We start from the raw sequence: 16,429 nt of genomic DNA, 5'->3' as shown, positions 1-16,429 counted from the left end.
CTCCGAAAAAATATACTAAACTAATACAAGCAGAATTACCAACCTCCTCATACAGAGTAACAAAATTAGAAATAAATATATTGTCGGCACATGAAAGCACAAAAGTACTCTCTTGGTCTATTCAGCAAAAAGTATACTTAAACATTCACAGATGTTCACATTTACCTTCTTATCGACGCTTTTAAGGTTCCCTCCCCTCTAGCTAAATGCTCTCTAGCTTAGGCTAACTACTGCTAGGATTTGGTCTTTTTGCAGTACTGGTGCCAGCTGTCATGGTTTCGTCTGATCACTGGTGAGCTCAGGAACACAAAAACAAATATTACAGGATAAAAGACTGTGCTAAAGAACTGTAACTCCTCTTCATCTTCTGCTTTTACACCACTGACTACATCATCCTTTTCACTTCACTACCATTAATCTTCTCAACAAGATATTAATTCGCCCAATTAGACCTCTCCAAAGATTTCTGACAAATATTCAGCATAAGGTACATCTATATAATCACCGCATCTTTTACCCCAGTACAAATACACTAATGTTTTCCTTCCAATTTAGAAATTTCTCTCACCTACACTAAAATGAAAACAAGTTTTCACAGTCCCCAGGTATAGATTCTGTATTTACAATAAAACCAAATGCTACATCAGTAGATAAAGAAGATATTCTTGCACATACCTCTGGAAGATAAGAATCCTACAGCTTCATTTTGTGCAGTGTACAAATTAACAGGCACAGATAACCTCACTAAAAAGATCCTTTAACTTCTCTGGCAAGATTCTCAAGGTAATTAAAAGTTCAGTTTAGGCTTTGGACTTGGCCACTACCTTGTAATTTACAGAGATTTGCAAGATAGCTGTATTCTGAATTAGTGATTTCAAGCTCTGAACTTAGTTGTAATAAATCCTTTTAGGGAAAAAAAATAAAATAAAGTTCTTGAAGGCCATATTAGACATGGTCACTCTATATACTGGCAGAGAGAGGTCTTGTAAAAATCCAGTAAATTTTGCCTCCTTTGCTTTTCCTTATGCAGATTTAAAATTATTCAATTGCTATTATGTTTGTTCTCTGGGACAGGTGAGTTTTACTATACATGGTCGTTGTACAGATGACATAGGTCCATGCTAATAACAAAATTATCTGTATCTTTCCTCCTGTTAACTATTTTAGCAGACACTTAAGAGTTGTTTAGTCTCTCCGATACAATTTCTCTATGTAGGTTCCCTTTTTTGTCTTTCAGTTATTAACCATGAAATTTATTACATTTTCCAGTAACAGATTTTTCAACCAAATGCAACCAGTTCCATTCATATACCACAGAGAACCTCTCCACACATACTTCTGTGTTCAGTGGAGAATCTGGTGATATTCATTGATTTCTTCCAAGTTGCTAAATGCTTTATTGAGGAACAAGCTTGATAAAAGACTTCATGCCAACAAAGAAGAAAAAAAAAAGAAAAAAAAAATCAGCTCACAAAAAGCTGCTATAAATAGCCGTTAATCAACATAGCCTATGTTACTGCTAAACATCCAGAGACTCTCTGACAGCATTAATTTCATTTTTGCTCATATTTTCTGAGACTTTTTTCCATACTTGGTAGCACAAATGTATCCCCACTGGACATTAGCAGATGATATTTTACTTCGAAGTAAACTCTGCAGACCACCAGAATTCCCTGGTGTTCATCCTGGGAGGGATGGAGGCACAGGTTAATGAGCTGTCGTTGTTGTTCTATACACTGAAGGACTCCCCACATTAGAAAAGCTCCCAATATTCAGCAGCTGCAACCCATTCCAAAGACAGAAATTCCAGCTTTCCTAAGTGAAGGTGCCTGTTATTTCTAAAGCTGGTGCTCTTAATCCACCACCAGGACTCTCAACTTACCCTTTTAATGTTATTATAGACTTAGAGCTAATCCCAAACCGCAAGCAGCAACACATAGGACAAAAGGGAACTTAGAATCAGGATAGGCTCTGGATTCCTCGTTTGACATATTGACACACTGAATAGCATCTTTTAATCCACATAATGCTCTCTTTCAACTGCACACTAATTAAGTGCCTAGCTGTAAATTGGATTAAAGCCAAAAGAGGACCACTGCAGTTTTGTCACTCTCTATCCTAGAAATGCAGACTTGTTTTAAACATTAATTCTTCTACTGGTTTAAAAGCCGTTTTGCTTCATATGAAGATCTTCTAATTTTCTGTCAGCTACAGAACTTCTCTGGCACTTATTTCCACAACAGTCTGCAGTAGCTCCTAGTCAGACTTCTAAATAATCAGATACCAGTAATTCAACCTTGTTTGGCCTTCTTGTACATTATGTATCCTATTGAAAAAAACTTCAATAAAGCACCATTTTAAAAATAAATTATCAAAATGCAAAACAGAATCCCAAGCATTACTACATCTTCACAAGATGCCTCAACGCTTTCACAGCATGCCAAATTATTATAAACGTGCTCCACCTTTCACATCAGTCTCTCTGACATCTGCACCAGGCTTTCAGTGACTTGAATACCCAGATGCAGGTAATTAACTCTACATGCAATACTTAAAAAAAAAAAAAAGTAAAAATTTTTATTTTCCCCAAATTAAGCATATGGTCATTTGATTAAAAGAAAACTTTTTAAGTGGCCTATGTTTAAAAATGTTTTTACTTTTACTTATTTTTTACTTGAAAAACAGTAAGATTTTTAAAGCTTTATTCTCTCATTTTCTCAGCTGATCTAGAAGCTGAGCTGTCATTGCAACATAACCCAAATCAATTCTAACTGGCACCTCCAGCTTTATTGACACTTTTAGCATTTAGAAACAAGCATGAACACCTTATCTATAGCACTTAAAAGTCTTCTGATTCTCTAAGCAACAAAGGTAAAGACGCCTAGAAATCAAACCCTAATAATTAGGAAAGCTGCATAGGAGGAGGACAAAACAGGTCAAAACTTGCCTTCATGCTGTAATTGTTCAGTGAAGGAGCCCATTATTGTCTAAATTCTTCTAGATTTGTTTGTTCCCCCCACATGGAATTTTTTCCTTACCAGAAAGAAATGTATATACATTGTGAAGTCATCTATTAACGCAGCAGTCAACTACTATCCTGTAGACAAATAGTTTAACTACAGGAGCCAAATATTTGGAAAAAGCTGGAATGTAAAGAAAATAGGCTGGGTAGATTTTTAATAGTTTTAAAATTTGTTAGTTGTCTGATTAAATACACATTTTGAAATAATTAAAACTAATTTTATTATCACAATAGTGAATTCACATGAAGACTCCGCTCATAACTACATAATTCCTACGCTATAACTTGCTATATATTTGTAAGAAACCTCTTACATATATATATATAAAAGGCAGGAAAAAAAACAAAAAACTGCATTGTGACATTTTGACTGTGATATTGTTTGAAGAAGTCTTTTTCATTTAGCTAATCATCAGCTTTCCACAGCTTTATTTACATTACACAACAACGTGTTTTGCCTTCTCCTGCAGGAGGTTAAATGCAATACCACAGAGGAGAAGTGCCCTGATCACCCTCCATGCTCCCCTTGCCCACTGGCCGCCTCCCTCTGTACAGCAACATCAGTGGTGGTGTATCTAAAATACTACGTTGCTCAGTAACCAGTGGGTTACCAGCAACCATCACCCTTGATGTAGTTCAAATTTTGGTCCTGCTCTGCTTGACCCAAGAATGCCCTGACACAGAGTTAGGCTAGAATAGTTAAAACTGATGCCGTTAATCACGTGCCCCCACTACTGCAGGCAGAAGCCACTTACTTATGCTTACGTGCCAATTTGTTCCATATGGTTTTCCTTCTTGCTCCTCCATCCTTCACAACACAAAAACCATTTCATCCTATAGTGAAAAATGTAAGTCTTCCTGGAAGGAAAAGGAGAGTCAAAGGAAATCTGAGTGGGGAGCTTGCCTCATAGTGACAGCACAAGCGTGCAGCCTCCCAACTGGATTTGTGCCATCCTTAGTCATGCACAGCTGGTGTTTGCTCACTAAAATACTCTGTTCATAAACAAGCAATCTCTATCCTATTATTGCTGCCATCTATTAATTCAACTTGTTTCTACTATAATAAATCGTTTCTGGCCAGGCAGCTTTCATAAATAGCCGTTCAAGTCTCAATATGAATCGTCCTGGCACGAAACCCAAAAATTCTTCCCAAGTGCTCCTAGGGGAGCGCGACTGACTGCTGGCACATCAAAAGAACAAAAAGAATCAGCTGTCAAACTAAGCAAGCAATTAAAAATGGGACACAAGGGTAAAACTGTAAGTTATTTCTTAACACAAAAAGAACACTGCATAGATTTATAGGTCTTGGTACAGGCACAAGAGCTTATACAAGTCTTAACTAATCCATCTACAACAGGTAACCCAGGGTACCAAGAGCCTAATATTCCAGAAAGGGATAAGAGGCTGCCCTGCTTGGTTCCCTGGCTTTACATCAAAAAAAAACAAAACAAAACTCCCAAAAAAACTACTTTGTCTTGGATGTGGTATCTAGGCATCTAAATGAAATCCTGTCTTGAATTATTTACCCTGTAACCATGAGGTAAAAATATGCCAAACAGACTTGAGCACCAGCATGCAAGGCTTGAACTCCTGAATTCTAATCCCAGCTCTGCCAACAACACTGTGCGCCAATGACAATGTCCAAGGCTCTGTTGATGCCTTAATACTTCAGACCATCACTACAATAACTGAAAAAGCTTCCCTACTAAAAAAAAAATCCTCTATCTACAGAAACAGTGAGGTTTTGTTTTTTAACAATAAAAAGTAGACTTTCAGAAGATGGAAGAAAGATTTCTTTTATCAAGAGGACAAAAAAATTCCTGTATGCTTTAACTGTTAATCTTCTTCCAGCTTATGACAGTATCAAACAACAAGATGTCACAGCTGTTGCTGAAAGCAGTAAGAATCTACTCTAATCCAACCTCCTCTGAAAGCATCTTTCATAGGTCTCCCTCACCAGAAAAGTTGTTCTCAATAGTCTGTGACCTTGAAAGATCAGAAGACAACATTATTTTTCAAGTCATTTAGCACCAGTATACTACTTGCTTTGAAAGTCTAGTTCTAAACATTGAACTTGTAATACAAACAGACGGTATCTAATGAAGGAAGCACAGACCTTTATTGTCATGGTGACCTATCTTTCTCCATGAGTCTTTTCCTTCCTCCTTTAAACAGTACATCAAGTTCAAGCATCAGTTTCTATAAATCTGTATTTTGCTTTTAAGAGACACAAGGACTGTCACGAAGTTGCAGGAGGCTGCTGAAGCTCTGATCTACTAACAGAATCATTACTGCTTTCTCAGAAAGAGATGAACTCATGATTGCAATGAAGAGAAGGGAAACCATGGGAAGGTGATGCACAATTGGTAGTTATTAAAAGGAAAATTAGAGGTCCATTGCTGCATATCTGAGGTCAAAAAAATTCACTATAAACTTCATCAGAAGGCATCAATGGACTCTGTAAAAAAACCTCCTGTCAAAGTTTAAAGCTGGGCTGGCTATTAAACTGATGGCAGACACTCTCTATTAACCCTCCTCCCCACCCCCAGAAGGGGAAGGGAAAGGGAAAAGGGAGAGAGATTTACGGGTTGGAAAGTTAAAACAGTTTTAATAAACTATAATAATGAAAAAGAATATAATAATAACATAAATAATTAATTATATACAAATATATACAAAACCAAGATCGAGCTCCCCCGATGTCGGTCACGTCCCCACCGGCACTGCAGGGCAGGCTCCGGGAAGGCCCAGGCTGGGCCCAGCGACGGACGGGAACTGGATTTAGGGATGCACGGATCGGGATCGGGGGCAGCAGGAAAACAGAGTCCTCTTGGGATGCCGGCCATAGCAGAAAGGGGCGAGACCCTCGTGATCCCCCCGCTTTACACTGAGAATGACGTGTATGGGATGGAATAGCTCGCTAGGCAATTTTGGGTCGCCTGCCCTGTCCGCTCCCCCCTGCAGCTGCGACCCCCCTTCGGCTCTTCACTCGTAAGCAGTGAGGAATTTAGCAGTGACCTTGGTTTCTCTAAGACTAAGTACAGCAAGAGCCTTTCTGCATAACATCCCTCAGTGATACTCCCTCATACCGGTGCCTCAGTGATAACTACAAACTTCGAGCGTTATCAGTCCTAGAAGCAGACACTGTCTGCAAAACATGCAGTTAGTTTCAGAAAGTGCAGTTAGAAGAAGATTAGCTGAAAGTAAAAATCACTGAAAGGAAAACTGGTTCTGTTTTAGCCCAAACCAGGACACCTCCTTATTTATTTCACCATAACAAAACTGAACATTGCAATGATCCTTACAATTCAGAGCACTGGACAATCCCAGCCTGGATCAATGTCCCAGAGATATTAATTTCATAACCTTGACTCACAAGACTAGTAAACTGAAATCAATGGGAGTACACAAATGAACACACCAGCAAATTCAAGCCCAAAGGTTAAACAGAAACACAATCTATGCCATCATTATCTTAAAAAAAAATATTAATGGATGAACAAACAAGACAGAGTTGGGTTTATTCAATCTAACTTAATTGCATATTTTCTAACCTGTAACTACATCAATGCACAATTTCACCATAGCAGCAGCCTGTTAAATTGTGACCATCAGTTCATGCAAGTCACAGCTATTTCATCAATTTCAGCTGCTCTTCACTGATTAACATCCACCAGATGCTGGCTTCCAAATGTTACACCACCACATAATAGTAACATTGAAAGTGACTAGCGTATTCTACGTTTACTTAACTTTCTTAGCTCAATTTCATTTAAAATTATTCTCAGTCCCTGATTTTCCAAATAACTCTGGCAACAACCTCTTCAATCATTCTAGACTATGGTCTCTCTTATTTGTGTTCTTTACAAGTGTTTTAATGGGCTACTGAAGTGGTGTATCACATTATTATGTTTAAAGCCAGATGTTTAACTCCTAATGAAAGGGTGTAATTCCACAACTCGGGTATGTCAGAATTACTAAGAGACACTTTATTTAAATATAAACAATGCACAAAACTGTATGTCTGAAAAGTATCAGGCACAATCCTAAAAACACTTAAGCTGGTACAGAAAGTTATATGCAATTAGTTGACGTGGTTTCCATGGAGCTACTCAATGACCATGCCACAACACAGATCACATTGCAGGATCACGTTCGTTTTGTAAAAGTATTACAGCAAATGCCATGTTTTAAAGTTAATTAGAAGGAACCATTCAAGCAGTTTTGCTTTTCAAGATGACAGATTTTCTCTGAAACCAAATTACTCCAGCAGCCTATTTAAAACACAGAATTAAAAACTGTGAAACACCAAGATCAGATGCCATTACAAACAGTACATATTTCATATAACAGCTTTAAACACCCCCTTCTATCAAGTATGACCGGGTTTATGGATTTTTTTTTAATCTACAAAATTCCTACAGGAAGCGTGCAGATTGCATGTAAACCTCACTCCTTCTACCTGTTGTTTTCTTTTACTCATCTTTTACAACAAGAAAAAGATGCTACATTTACCAGATTAAGTACTTGAGGATACTTTGTTTTTAATTAATGCTTTATGAGTACAAAACCTGCATTATACACCCTTACACAGGAAGTGAAGCTTGCTTCTGAGTTTATCTCTGTGGCAATAAATGTGCAAGACGGAACTACTCCCAGTTTATAGCAGCAGGTGGACATAAGGAAGACCTGTTGTTTTTACACTTGAATGGTTCCCACTGTCTGTTTATAGTCCAAGTAATAGTCTGAGCAATACCAAACTGTGCAATGATATTTTGTCACTCAAAAAATATATTTCCAAGCTTTAGGGAAGATACATAGCTCTTTTTTTTCCTCAGCTGTTTATATATAAAGTATTTGTACATATTAATTTCTCCAGAAAAATAAATCCTTAGAGCTATAAAACATGTTTTGGACACCATCCAGCACTTATTCATATTTTTTCCAAGTCAGTGCTCTGAAGTGATAGAATTTAATTATTTATTACATGTCTCCAACCTGCACAAACATCCTCTATTATGTCTACACATCCTTGCAGAATTGCAGTTGAACTCAGAGACACACAAGGGAAAGGACACAGCCAAACCCAGATGAAAGATGAGAGCTACTAAGTCATTCATGGTACTGATAAAATATAAACAAATGAATATGAACTCAGAAGTCCATGAAAAACAAATAAAGAAATCAACTGTCAGAGTAAATACTTTGATTTAATGTATGTGAATGCCCCCCAGCAGTAATAATCTTATGACTCACACACTCATTTCACATTAAGGCTGATAATTAGATGTTCACCTACCGAATCATTTGCTGCTAGGGCGAGGGCTACATTCACTGCAAGAAAGAGGAAGGAAAAAAAAAAGATTAAGTGCAAGAAAATGTAATTCCTAAATATTAAGAACATTATCATTTCTAACAAGAGAAAATATAATATAAATACATCACACTTAATAATTGCATTCATCATCTTGGTTCTTAGCTTCTTGCACCTCTACAATATTATTAGTTTAAGCGGCAGCAGCACCCACATTTCAGTCGATGTTTGCTAACAGGCTAACAAACTCAAGCTAATCTGCAAAAACTTGCAAACTGAGTTTATAGAGGACACTGCAAAATAAGAATACAACCTAAGTATTTTGCCAAGGCATAACATTAAGAAAAAAAATCTGAGGTACCCACTTGACTTTCAAAAAGTGGACACTGTACTATAAAACTAAAATAACCATAGGTAACCTTCACCACAGTCTCAAGTGAACTTTCTAAAAACTAGAGTTCAGGTAAGTATTGACCTAAACTACTAAAGTACAGTGACCTGAAAGATGACAATACCCCCTTTTCTTGATTTGTTGCGATATAGTAAAGGTGGGTATTTTCTGGAAGAAGGTGCAATGCATGCTTTTCACTTGGTTTCTATGTCAGAAAACGAAGTTTCATCTACCCTGAAAGCATCTGTAACTACTAAAGAAACTGAAAAACAGGATGAAGCAATTAAAAAGACTGCGAGTTTGTTTACAGCTTTTACATTTCCATCAATACTTAACTCCCAAAACTAAAAAGCACATGCAAGAAGTGGTATCTTTTAACAGCTCACCAGCTTCAATCATAATAGGAAACCTCCTTGAAGCTTCAGTATAACCAACTAGTAATTGTTATAATCCAAAAACCACCCCCCAAAACACACACAACTCTTTATTGGGTAACATCTTTTGCTTTCTTTACACATTGCTGTACTTCAGTCCACAGAGCCTTTTAAAAAAAGATATGCTGCAGTCAACCTTGTTCTACTGGAAGACTATAACGGTACTGAAAACAAGCTGGGGAACCAGATTCTCAGCTTAAAGAATTTAGGATTTAGAAAGGTAAGTTTCTTTAAACAAAATGGTGAGGAGGTTAACATGGAAAATTGTACAGCTCTCCCTAAGAAGCACACAGTCTCTGTTCACTCCTAAGCTGATAAAGCATATAGATTTTATTCTCCAGTTTGCTATTTAAACAGATGCTTGATTAACTGTTCCCTGAATCAATCAGAGGAAAATTCATCCCCTGAAACTTGGAGACCAATCTACAAATCACAGATAAGGAGAAAAACCAAGCAAACCAATGATAAATAAAAAAGGAAAAAAAAGCAACTGCAGCTCATGTCTGAATAGGCACGAAGGAAGCTGCAAGTTACTCTACACGCTGTCTTAAAACCACTTTATATATCTATCTTCTTCCTATATGATTATCATGGGTGAAAATTGAAGTAAGATCCACAATGTGTCTTCAATAAAGGATAATCGGCTATTGAAGGGAAAAAAGAGACACGGTGGGAATAATACAGTGGGAAAACATGAGTTTTTTAGCTGGATATCTAGCTGGACACTTCATGTTCTCTGTGGAATCCCAGCTCATTCTTGCATTCCCTTGTCTTTGTATTACCATCAGTTCTAAGGGGACATAGAGATGCAGCATAGGACCTAACTTGACCCTAAACATTCATGTTGGCCCTAACTAGTAAGTTCCTATAACCAGGAGTGCAGGAAAGCAGGGCAGATACATTGCAGAACTTTTTTTTTTTTCAATTATTTTTCAAAACTTCACAGCAGGCTCCAAGAAAAGTCACCACAGTATCTCTGCCCGTGCAGAACCAGCCAACCAGTATCAAGAATGACGCACAGGGAGATCTGAGTTAGTCTTCTTGAAATAAGTACAAGTCCGGGAAGGTTTATTAGTTTGGACTTTGTAACTTGCAAATCCAAACTGGCCCTAGGAATAGCACAGTTGAATTCTCAGAATGTTGAGCTAACAATACAAATAAAACTTCTTGGCCCAAAATCAGACATGTACAGAGCCAGCTGAGTGTGTCTGCATCTGCAATATGGTTAATCCACATCATCAATAAAATACCTATAGATAACGAATATGAACTCTCTTTGAAAGATAATTTTCAATACTTAGATCTCAATGTAAGTAGCATTTAGAAATAGAATAACTGGTTTATGACTATTTATCAGAGTATTTTAACATGTAGAGAAGGCTCAGAATCAAAAACCATGATGTTGATCCTGGAAAAGAACCATGAACAAATACTATTACCGTCTTTGCCAAAGCCCAGACCCATGTCTGGGTTGGTCAGTACATCCTACATGCAGGATAAAAGCATGCAAGAGAAAAAAGAATTAAAACACAGTTAATATGACTGAGATGCATTTGACCATGTGTTGACTTTATCAGCTCTCCTGAACAATAATGAAAAATCTCAGCCCATTAGTCTTTGCTAAAAATGTCTGAAGGCCAACGTAGTTGGTAGTATCAGTAGTTTTATTTTCTTCAAACTGCAGGATTAACAAAATGTGAGCAAGAACACTAGCCACTAATTTTATTCCACTCCCACAGCTGAAAACAGTAAGAGTTTCAAGAAATTCGAAACTTCGCTTCTTTCAAGACCACACTTTCAACTCTTCTCATGACAGAATCAATTTTCTACAGTATACTCATCTTCAGGGTGATGCAAAAGAGGGGACAGATGAGACCAACAACAACAAAAAAAACCACCACACTTTGGCCAGATGGAATAAATACAGCAGAAGGCTGGTAAAAGACAGAAACTTGACAGGAAAGAGATAGGAAACAAACCAACCAACACTTACACTAGGCAAAGAAAAAAAATACCACTACAAAAAAAAAACAAGCAAAGTATTTAAACATGCATTGAAAAATATTTTTCCTGTAACACAATTTCTTCTTTTAATCATTGATTTCAGAAGACCAAAATATGCTAGAAGCAACAGACAATACAACATGAAAGCTATATGCAACAAACAGAAAGAGTTATTCAACAGAAATACAAAGACAGGTTAAGGAATGGCCCTGACAAACGTGACCAGAATGTATATCCACTTGTCCTGAAATGGAGATCTGGAGCAATTGAAACATGAACACACTGGGGGAAAGAATACGAAGAGCCTTGACAGTCCTTCAGAGAGATACACACAATAAGACTGATGATATTTTCTGTGGTGCTTTAGGAATTAGAGGTGCATACCCTCCTTCCTTTTCAACTCGTGCTCTTAAAATGAGTCAGCGGAGTTGTCACCAAACATGTTCCCCACAAACCTCCGTTACGAATAACATAATTTTAAGTACATAATTCAGCAATGATGCCATGTAATACTTTTGTTCATACGAGTTGTCTCATCTTTAATTTTTCATCTGAACAATGACATTTATTCTCATTCTAATAAACAAGAATCTAGATTCCTTCTTCTTCTCAATATTATAAATGAACACATTCATTAACAAAAGGCTGTCCAATTCAGCAACATCTGAATTGTTCATTTACATTTCAACTCTTATTTAATCCTTGTTGAACCCTGCTTTTTTACTTTGAAATGCATGAGTATGAACTCCCAGCTCTTTTAATGTAGGTATTTATACATGTGTCATACTTTACGTGCGGATTACATACAGACATGTACAAATCACATACAGATGCCAGTTATTGAAACTTAAATTAGCACATTTGTTTGCAGACATGAGGACGATAACCTGAATTTACTGTTCAAACTATGCTCAGTTTTACAAACAGATATTTGGTATTTTCAGTGACCTTAAAACAACCAGCCTATGGATTATAACCATCAACCAAAAGCTACATCATTAAGAAATGTAAGTGTTGATTGTTTTGCATGTCTTTGTACAGGAGTATGTATCCTACATATAGGATAGTATATATGCATATCCTATGTACAGAAAAAAACACTTTCAATTTTTTTAATCAGTTATTCTTACTACTATTATCATGTTTGTCTGTTCTAGTATTTATTAGACAGTCAGTCCGTTTTAAGCATGGCTGAAACACAAATCACAAAATGTGAAATTAAAAGCTATATCAATGTGTTATTCATGGCAAATGGAGATGAACAGTAGACAACACCCAGCTAAAGGATGACTCTTTTCCTAATCTAGATGCTAAGACAGAGATGTTTAAACAAATTTCTAACACTTGACAGAGATCTTTTCAAATAGGTTTACCGTCACTGTCATCTGTGTTTAAGTTCAAGCAAATTTCTGCAGTACTAGTAACCCATGTACTATCTTGTTCTACCACCTAGAACTGCACAGTTAGAGGAAAAATTAATTCAAAACCTAATGGTGGGGCCGACAGAAGAGTTTAAGGTGCTTCACAAGGCTCTGATCAATTTGTATGGTTTATAACTACTTTTTCATCTTTTGTTTATGAAATGCCTATACAAGTAGTTGAGAAAATTGGACAGAGAGCTGATTTTGAAACCTTCTAAATATTAGTATCCTCTACAGAGCACCTGACTGTCGACACAGCACAGAGGAGCACTATACAGGCACACCTAGGCTGCTAGGGAAGGAGGAACGGTATCACCACCCTGGCACATGATCCCCTCCACCTCAGCTTACACCGCCTCTTAAGAAAGCAGACTGTACCTGGACAGCACTGCACTATTACAAACATATTATTTCAAAGCTCTCTGCTCAATTTGCACCTCACTGAAAGCCAAGACCTCTGCACCCATGTAGAGTCTTAACAGCTGCAAAGGGACTCAACAGAGGTGAAGGGAAGCGTTAGTGAGACTCAGTTACAAGGCAATGACACAACAAGTGCCCAAATATTCCTTACAAAGTATTATAAAATGTGCAATGTAAACAATTTTAAAAAAAAGTCTTACCTGCTGTTGTTGATTTTCCAACTCCCCCTTTTCCAGATGCCAAGACCACCACCTGCTTAACTCCTTCTATGGGCTTCTGTTTCGGCAGCCCACGCGACAGGATCCGGGCGCGCTTGTCCCTTAGAGCCTCGTCCCTGGAGCTTGAAGACTAACAAAAACAGAAAGCAAGCGAATGCGTATGCACCAGCCTGCAGTTTTCACAGAGAAAGCCGACAGGGAAGAACCCACCTGGGCACTGAAAAAGCATCACTCCTGGCCCAAAAAAACGCTCTGCCCAAGGGAGCCTGCTCCACAGGCAGTGAGGCTGGCGGCAACAGGGCATACTTAAAAATTAACCCCGGGGGCTCTTTGTTTAGATAAACAGCTAAATACGATCGATCTTAACACTTTAAAAAATAATGAGCGCTTGTGTTAAAATACACCAAACTACCACTTAAAAAGTTGGAAGCTTTAAAAAACAGGCTAGACCTAGTGGTCTTTTACGTTACAGTTGCTTCAAGACCACCAATACAACCAACAGCAAAGGAAGAGCAGCCCTTGGTGGCGAGGCGCCGGCGAGGCATATGCAGCTCCCCCGGGCTCTGTCCCTGCCCCGCGCCGTGCCGCAAGCAGCTGTGAGAGCGCCGGCTGCCCGCAGCCAGCCCCACTTCGCCGTTACCTCACAGCAAGAGGTACACGGCGGCTTTTCCGCGCCCTGCGGGCCCCCCGCAGCAGGACGGATGGACCACGGGCAGGAGCCTGCACCTTCGCGGGCTGCGTCCCGCCTGCTACCCGGTGGCCCGATTTCACCACCACAGGCGGTGAGCGACCGCTCGCTACTTCCACAGGTTTGACTCTCCCGCCTCCCACCGCCCCGCATCTCCCCGCCACGCACACAGACAGGCCGGCCCGCTCCCCTCCCGCCCCGCAGCAGGGCAGAACCGCGCTTCACTCACCGCGGAGTCCGCAAACGGAGAGGCGCAAGCGGCGGGCCCGCCGCCCGGGCCGCGCCGCGGTGCCGCTGGCGCCCTGCCGCTGCCGACGGAGAGGCGGGCAGCGCGCAGCGCCCAACGCCAGGCGGGAGCCCCCATGGCCGCCGCCGCCTCCCCCGCCCCGGGCGCGCTGAGATGGCGCCGTCTCGTCGCGCCTGGGCCCGCCCCCTGCGCCGGGCCTCTCGCCGCGCGGCCGGTGCCCAAGGCTCTGCACGGCGGGGCAGGGGCTGGGCGGACGCAGCAGGCCCCGGGGCGAGCGGAGAGCTTGCTGGAGATGGAGGATTTTGGGCTGAGAGAACTGCTGCGGCTCCGGACCTTGGTGAAACAGACCGAGGCCTTCCCGGATAAAACGCTGAGGGGTGGCACTGCGGAGCAGCACAAAAAAGCAGCCCCCTCGTCGCTGTCTGTAAGAAAACTGGGCCCAAGCGGGAAATACCGGGTGACCATATGCATTACAAATTGGTTTGGGGTTATTCCTTATAATGTTGTTCTTGTCCCTGCTGAATCTCGTTCAGGTTTTCTCTGCGGCGCTCCCTCAGCTTGTCAGTGCCTTTTGAATTCTCAGCTTGGCCCACAAAATGGTTGGCCAAGAGCTTGGTCTCCCCTTGGTTCCTGTCCTCTGCAAATATAATAAATATATTCCATATCATCGTTTGGGTCATTAATTAAAAGAATGAAAAGACCTGTAGCCAGGACAGATGACACCTGGTATTTTTTGTTTAATAATATGAATACTGAAGCACCAATAATTGTTCTGGTTATAGTTCTGGTTTTCCAACCAGTTTACAGCTACTCCATAGAGGTTTCATCAAAACCACATTTCTGTTCCTTATGTAATGTAAGATTTGTTTAAAGCTCTAAGATACACATCATCTACTGCATCTCTCCCACCTATGAGGCTTGTAACCATGTTGTAGAAGGAGATTAGATCGGTTTGACATGATTTGCTCTTGACAATTTCATGAATAGTCCTTATTCATCTAAGGGGTATTACAGAAGTAATTCAGATCTTGGCAGTTTCAGGCCATTAGTTTTCAAAGATAAAATACAGTGTAGATAGAGTCTTTTGTTGGTATCTGTTGTAATATGTAATGGGACAGAGGATTTTATATTGGTTTAAAGCATGATTATAATAAACATTTCCCCACTTTCACATTGAGCAGAATTTTCACCACTATTTTAAATCTAATTTTTTTACTTGTATTATTAAAAGCACTAATCAAGCATTTTTCTAAAAAACACCATTTTCAAAGGCTTATGTGTGCTCAGCTACCACACAAAAATTACAATGATAAAAAATATTTTTTTTGCTATCCTTTAAGTGATTCTCACTCAACCTCTCATTTTTGTTGTACTCACATAAGCATATTTTGCATAGCTAGCACAGACACCTGAAAAGGTGGAATAGTTTCCCAATAATGTACTCTACTGCCAAACGAAAATGCAAACAAATACTGAAAACTAATGAGCCACTTCATATTGAAACCATAATATAGATCTACCTCAGGGACTTTTTTTTGCTGCCTCACAAAACCATGTTACCTTTTGTCTTGCAAGAAATTTGCATAATTGCTTTTCCTACCTTGAGCAGTTGGAGGCAGTGTTAAAGTACAAAAGACTATGCATCTCACAGAAATGAAACTGGTACTGCAGGATCACTGGCAGGCATACAGTTTAGATATCTATCATCACTTCAAAGTCTATGCAAAGAAAAGAAAATGGCAAAAAAAGTTCCATCATATACTCTTTGATTCTGAAAATAGCCGTAACGCGGACTGGAACAACCCTCACAAATATTTTTATGGGTTTGGTTTTTTGTAAAGCTCATCTAGCACGAAATAAATTTGATTTTTAGAAAAGTAAGCTGAAGGAGCTTTCCAAACTGTCACCTAAGAAAGAACAATTCTCAATAGTTTTAGTTTTAATAACTTCTTTTAGCACTGGTTTGGTAATAGTAGGGGAGCTAATATGGCAGTAGGTTGTGTTGAATGTGAATGTTGAAAAGTAGAATTTGGCCATTAGAAAGGGATTAAATTTGCTCAGCAATAAAGCAGACATTTTCAAAATACCTTGATTGTTAATAGTGGAATGCATTGATTCCAGTTTGATTGAGTAGTATTCCACCATCTCTACTAATTGTGAAGAGAGTTTTATGGATTATACACTTCTCATAATTGCTTTTTGCTTCCCATTTAAATTTTAACATTTGAAAATATTGGTCTAAATTGTTTGCCTGACATATCATTGCAGTC

General features: G+C 39.1%; 1 protein-coding gene across 1 annotated transcript in view; it reads right to left on the bottom strand.

Annotated features, from left to right (window-relative positions):
* The window catches only part of NUBPL (NUBP iron-sulfur cluster assembly factor, mitochondrial), an 89,914-nt gene extending 75,638 nt beyond the window's left edge, over positions 1-14,276 (bottom strand). Inside the window, exons 1-3 of the mRNA XM_068398387.1 lie at positions 14,142-14,276; positions 13,207-13,354; positions 8,322-8,356 (exon numbers count right to left, since the gene is read on the bottom strand). Coding sequence (XP_068254488.1) covers positions 8,322-8,356; positions 13,207-13,354; positions 14,142-14,276 — 318 coding nt within the window. The remainder of the gene's footprint in view (positions 1-8,321; positions 8,357-13,206; positions 13,355-14,141) is intronic.
* Positions 14,277-16,429: the final 2,153 nt, after the last annotated feature.

Source organism: Nyctibius grandis, chromosome 4 (assembly GCF_013368605.1).
Source record: "Nyctibius grandis isolate bNycGra1 chromosome 4, bNycGra1.pri, whole genome shotgun sequence".
NCBI classification, from domain to species: Eukaryota; Metazoa; Chordata; class Aves; order Nyctibiiformes; family Nyctibiidae; genus Nyctibius; species Nyctibius grandis.
The sequence above is the reverse complement of the archived record's forward strand: the minus strand, read 5'-3'. Positions and strand labels throughout refer to the sequence as shown.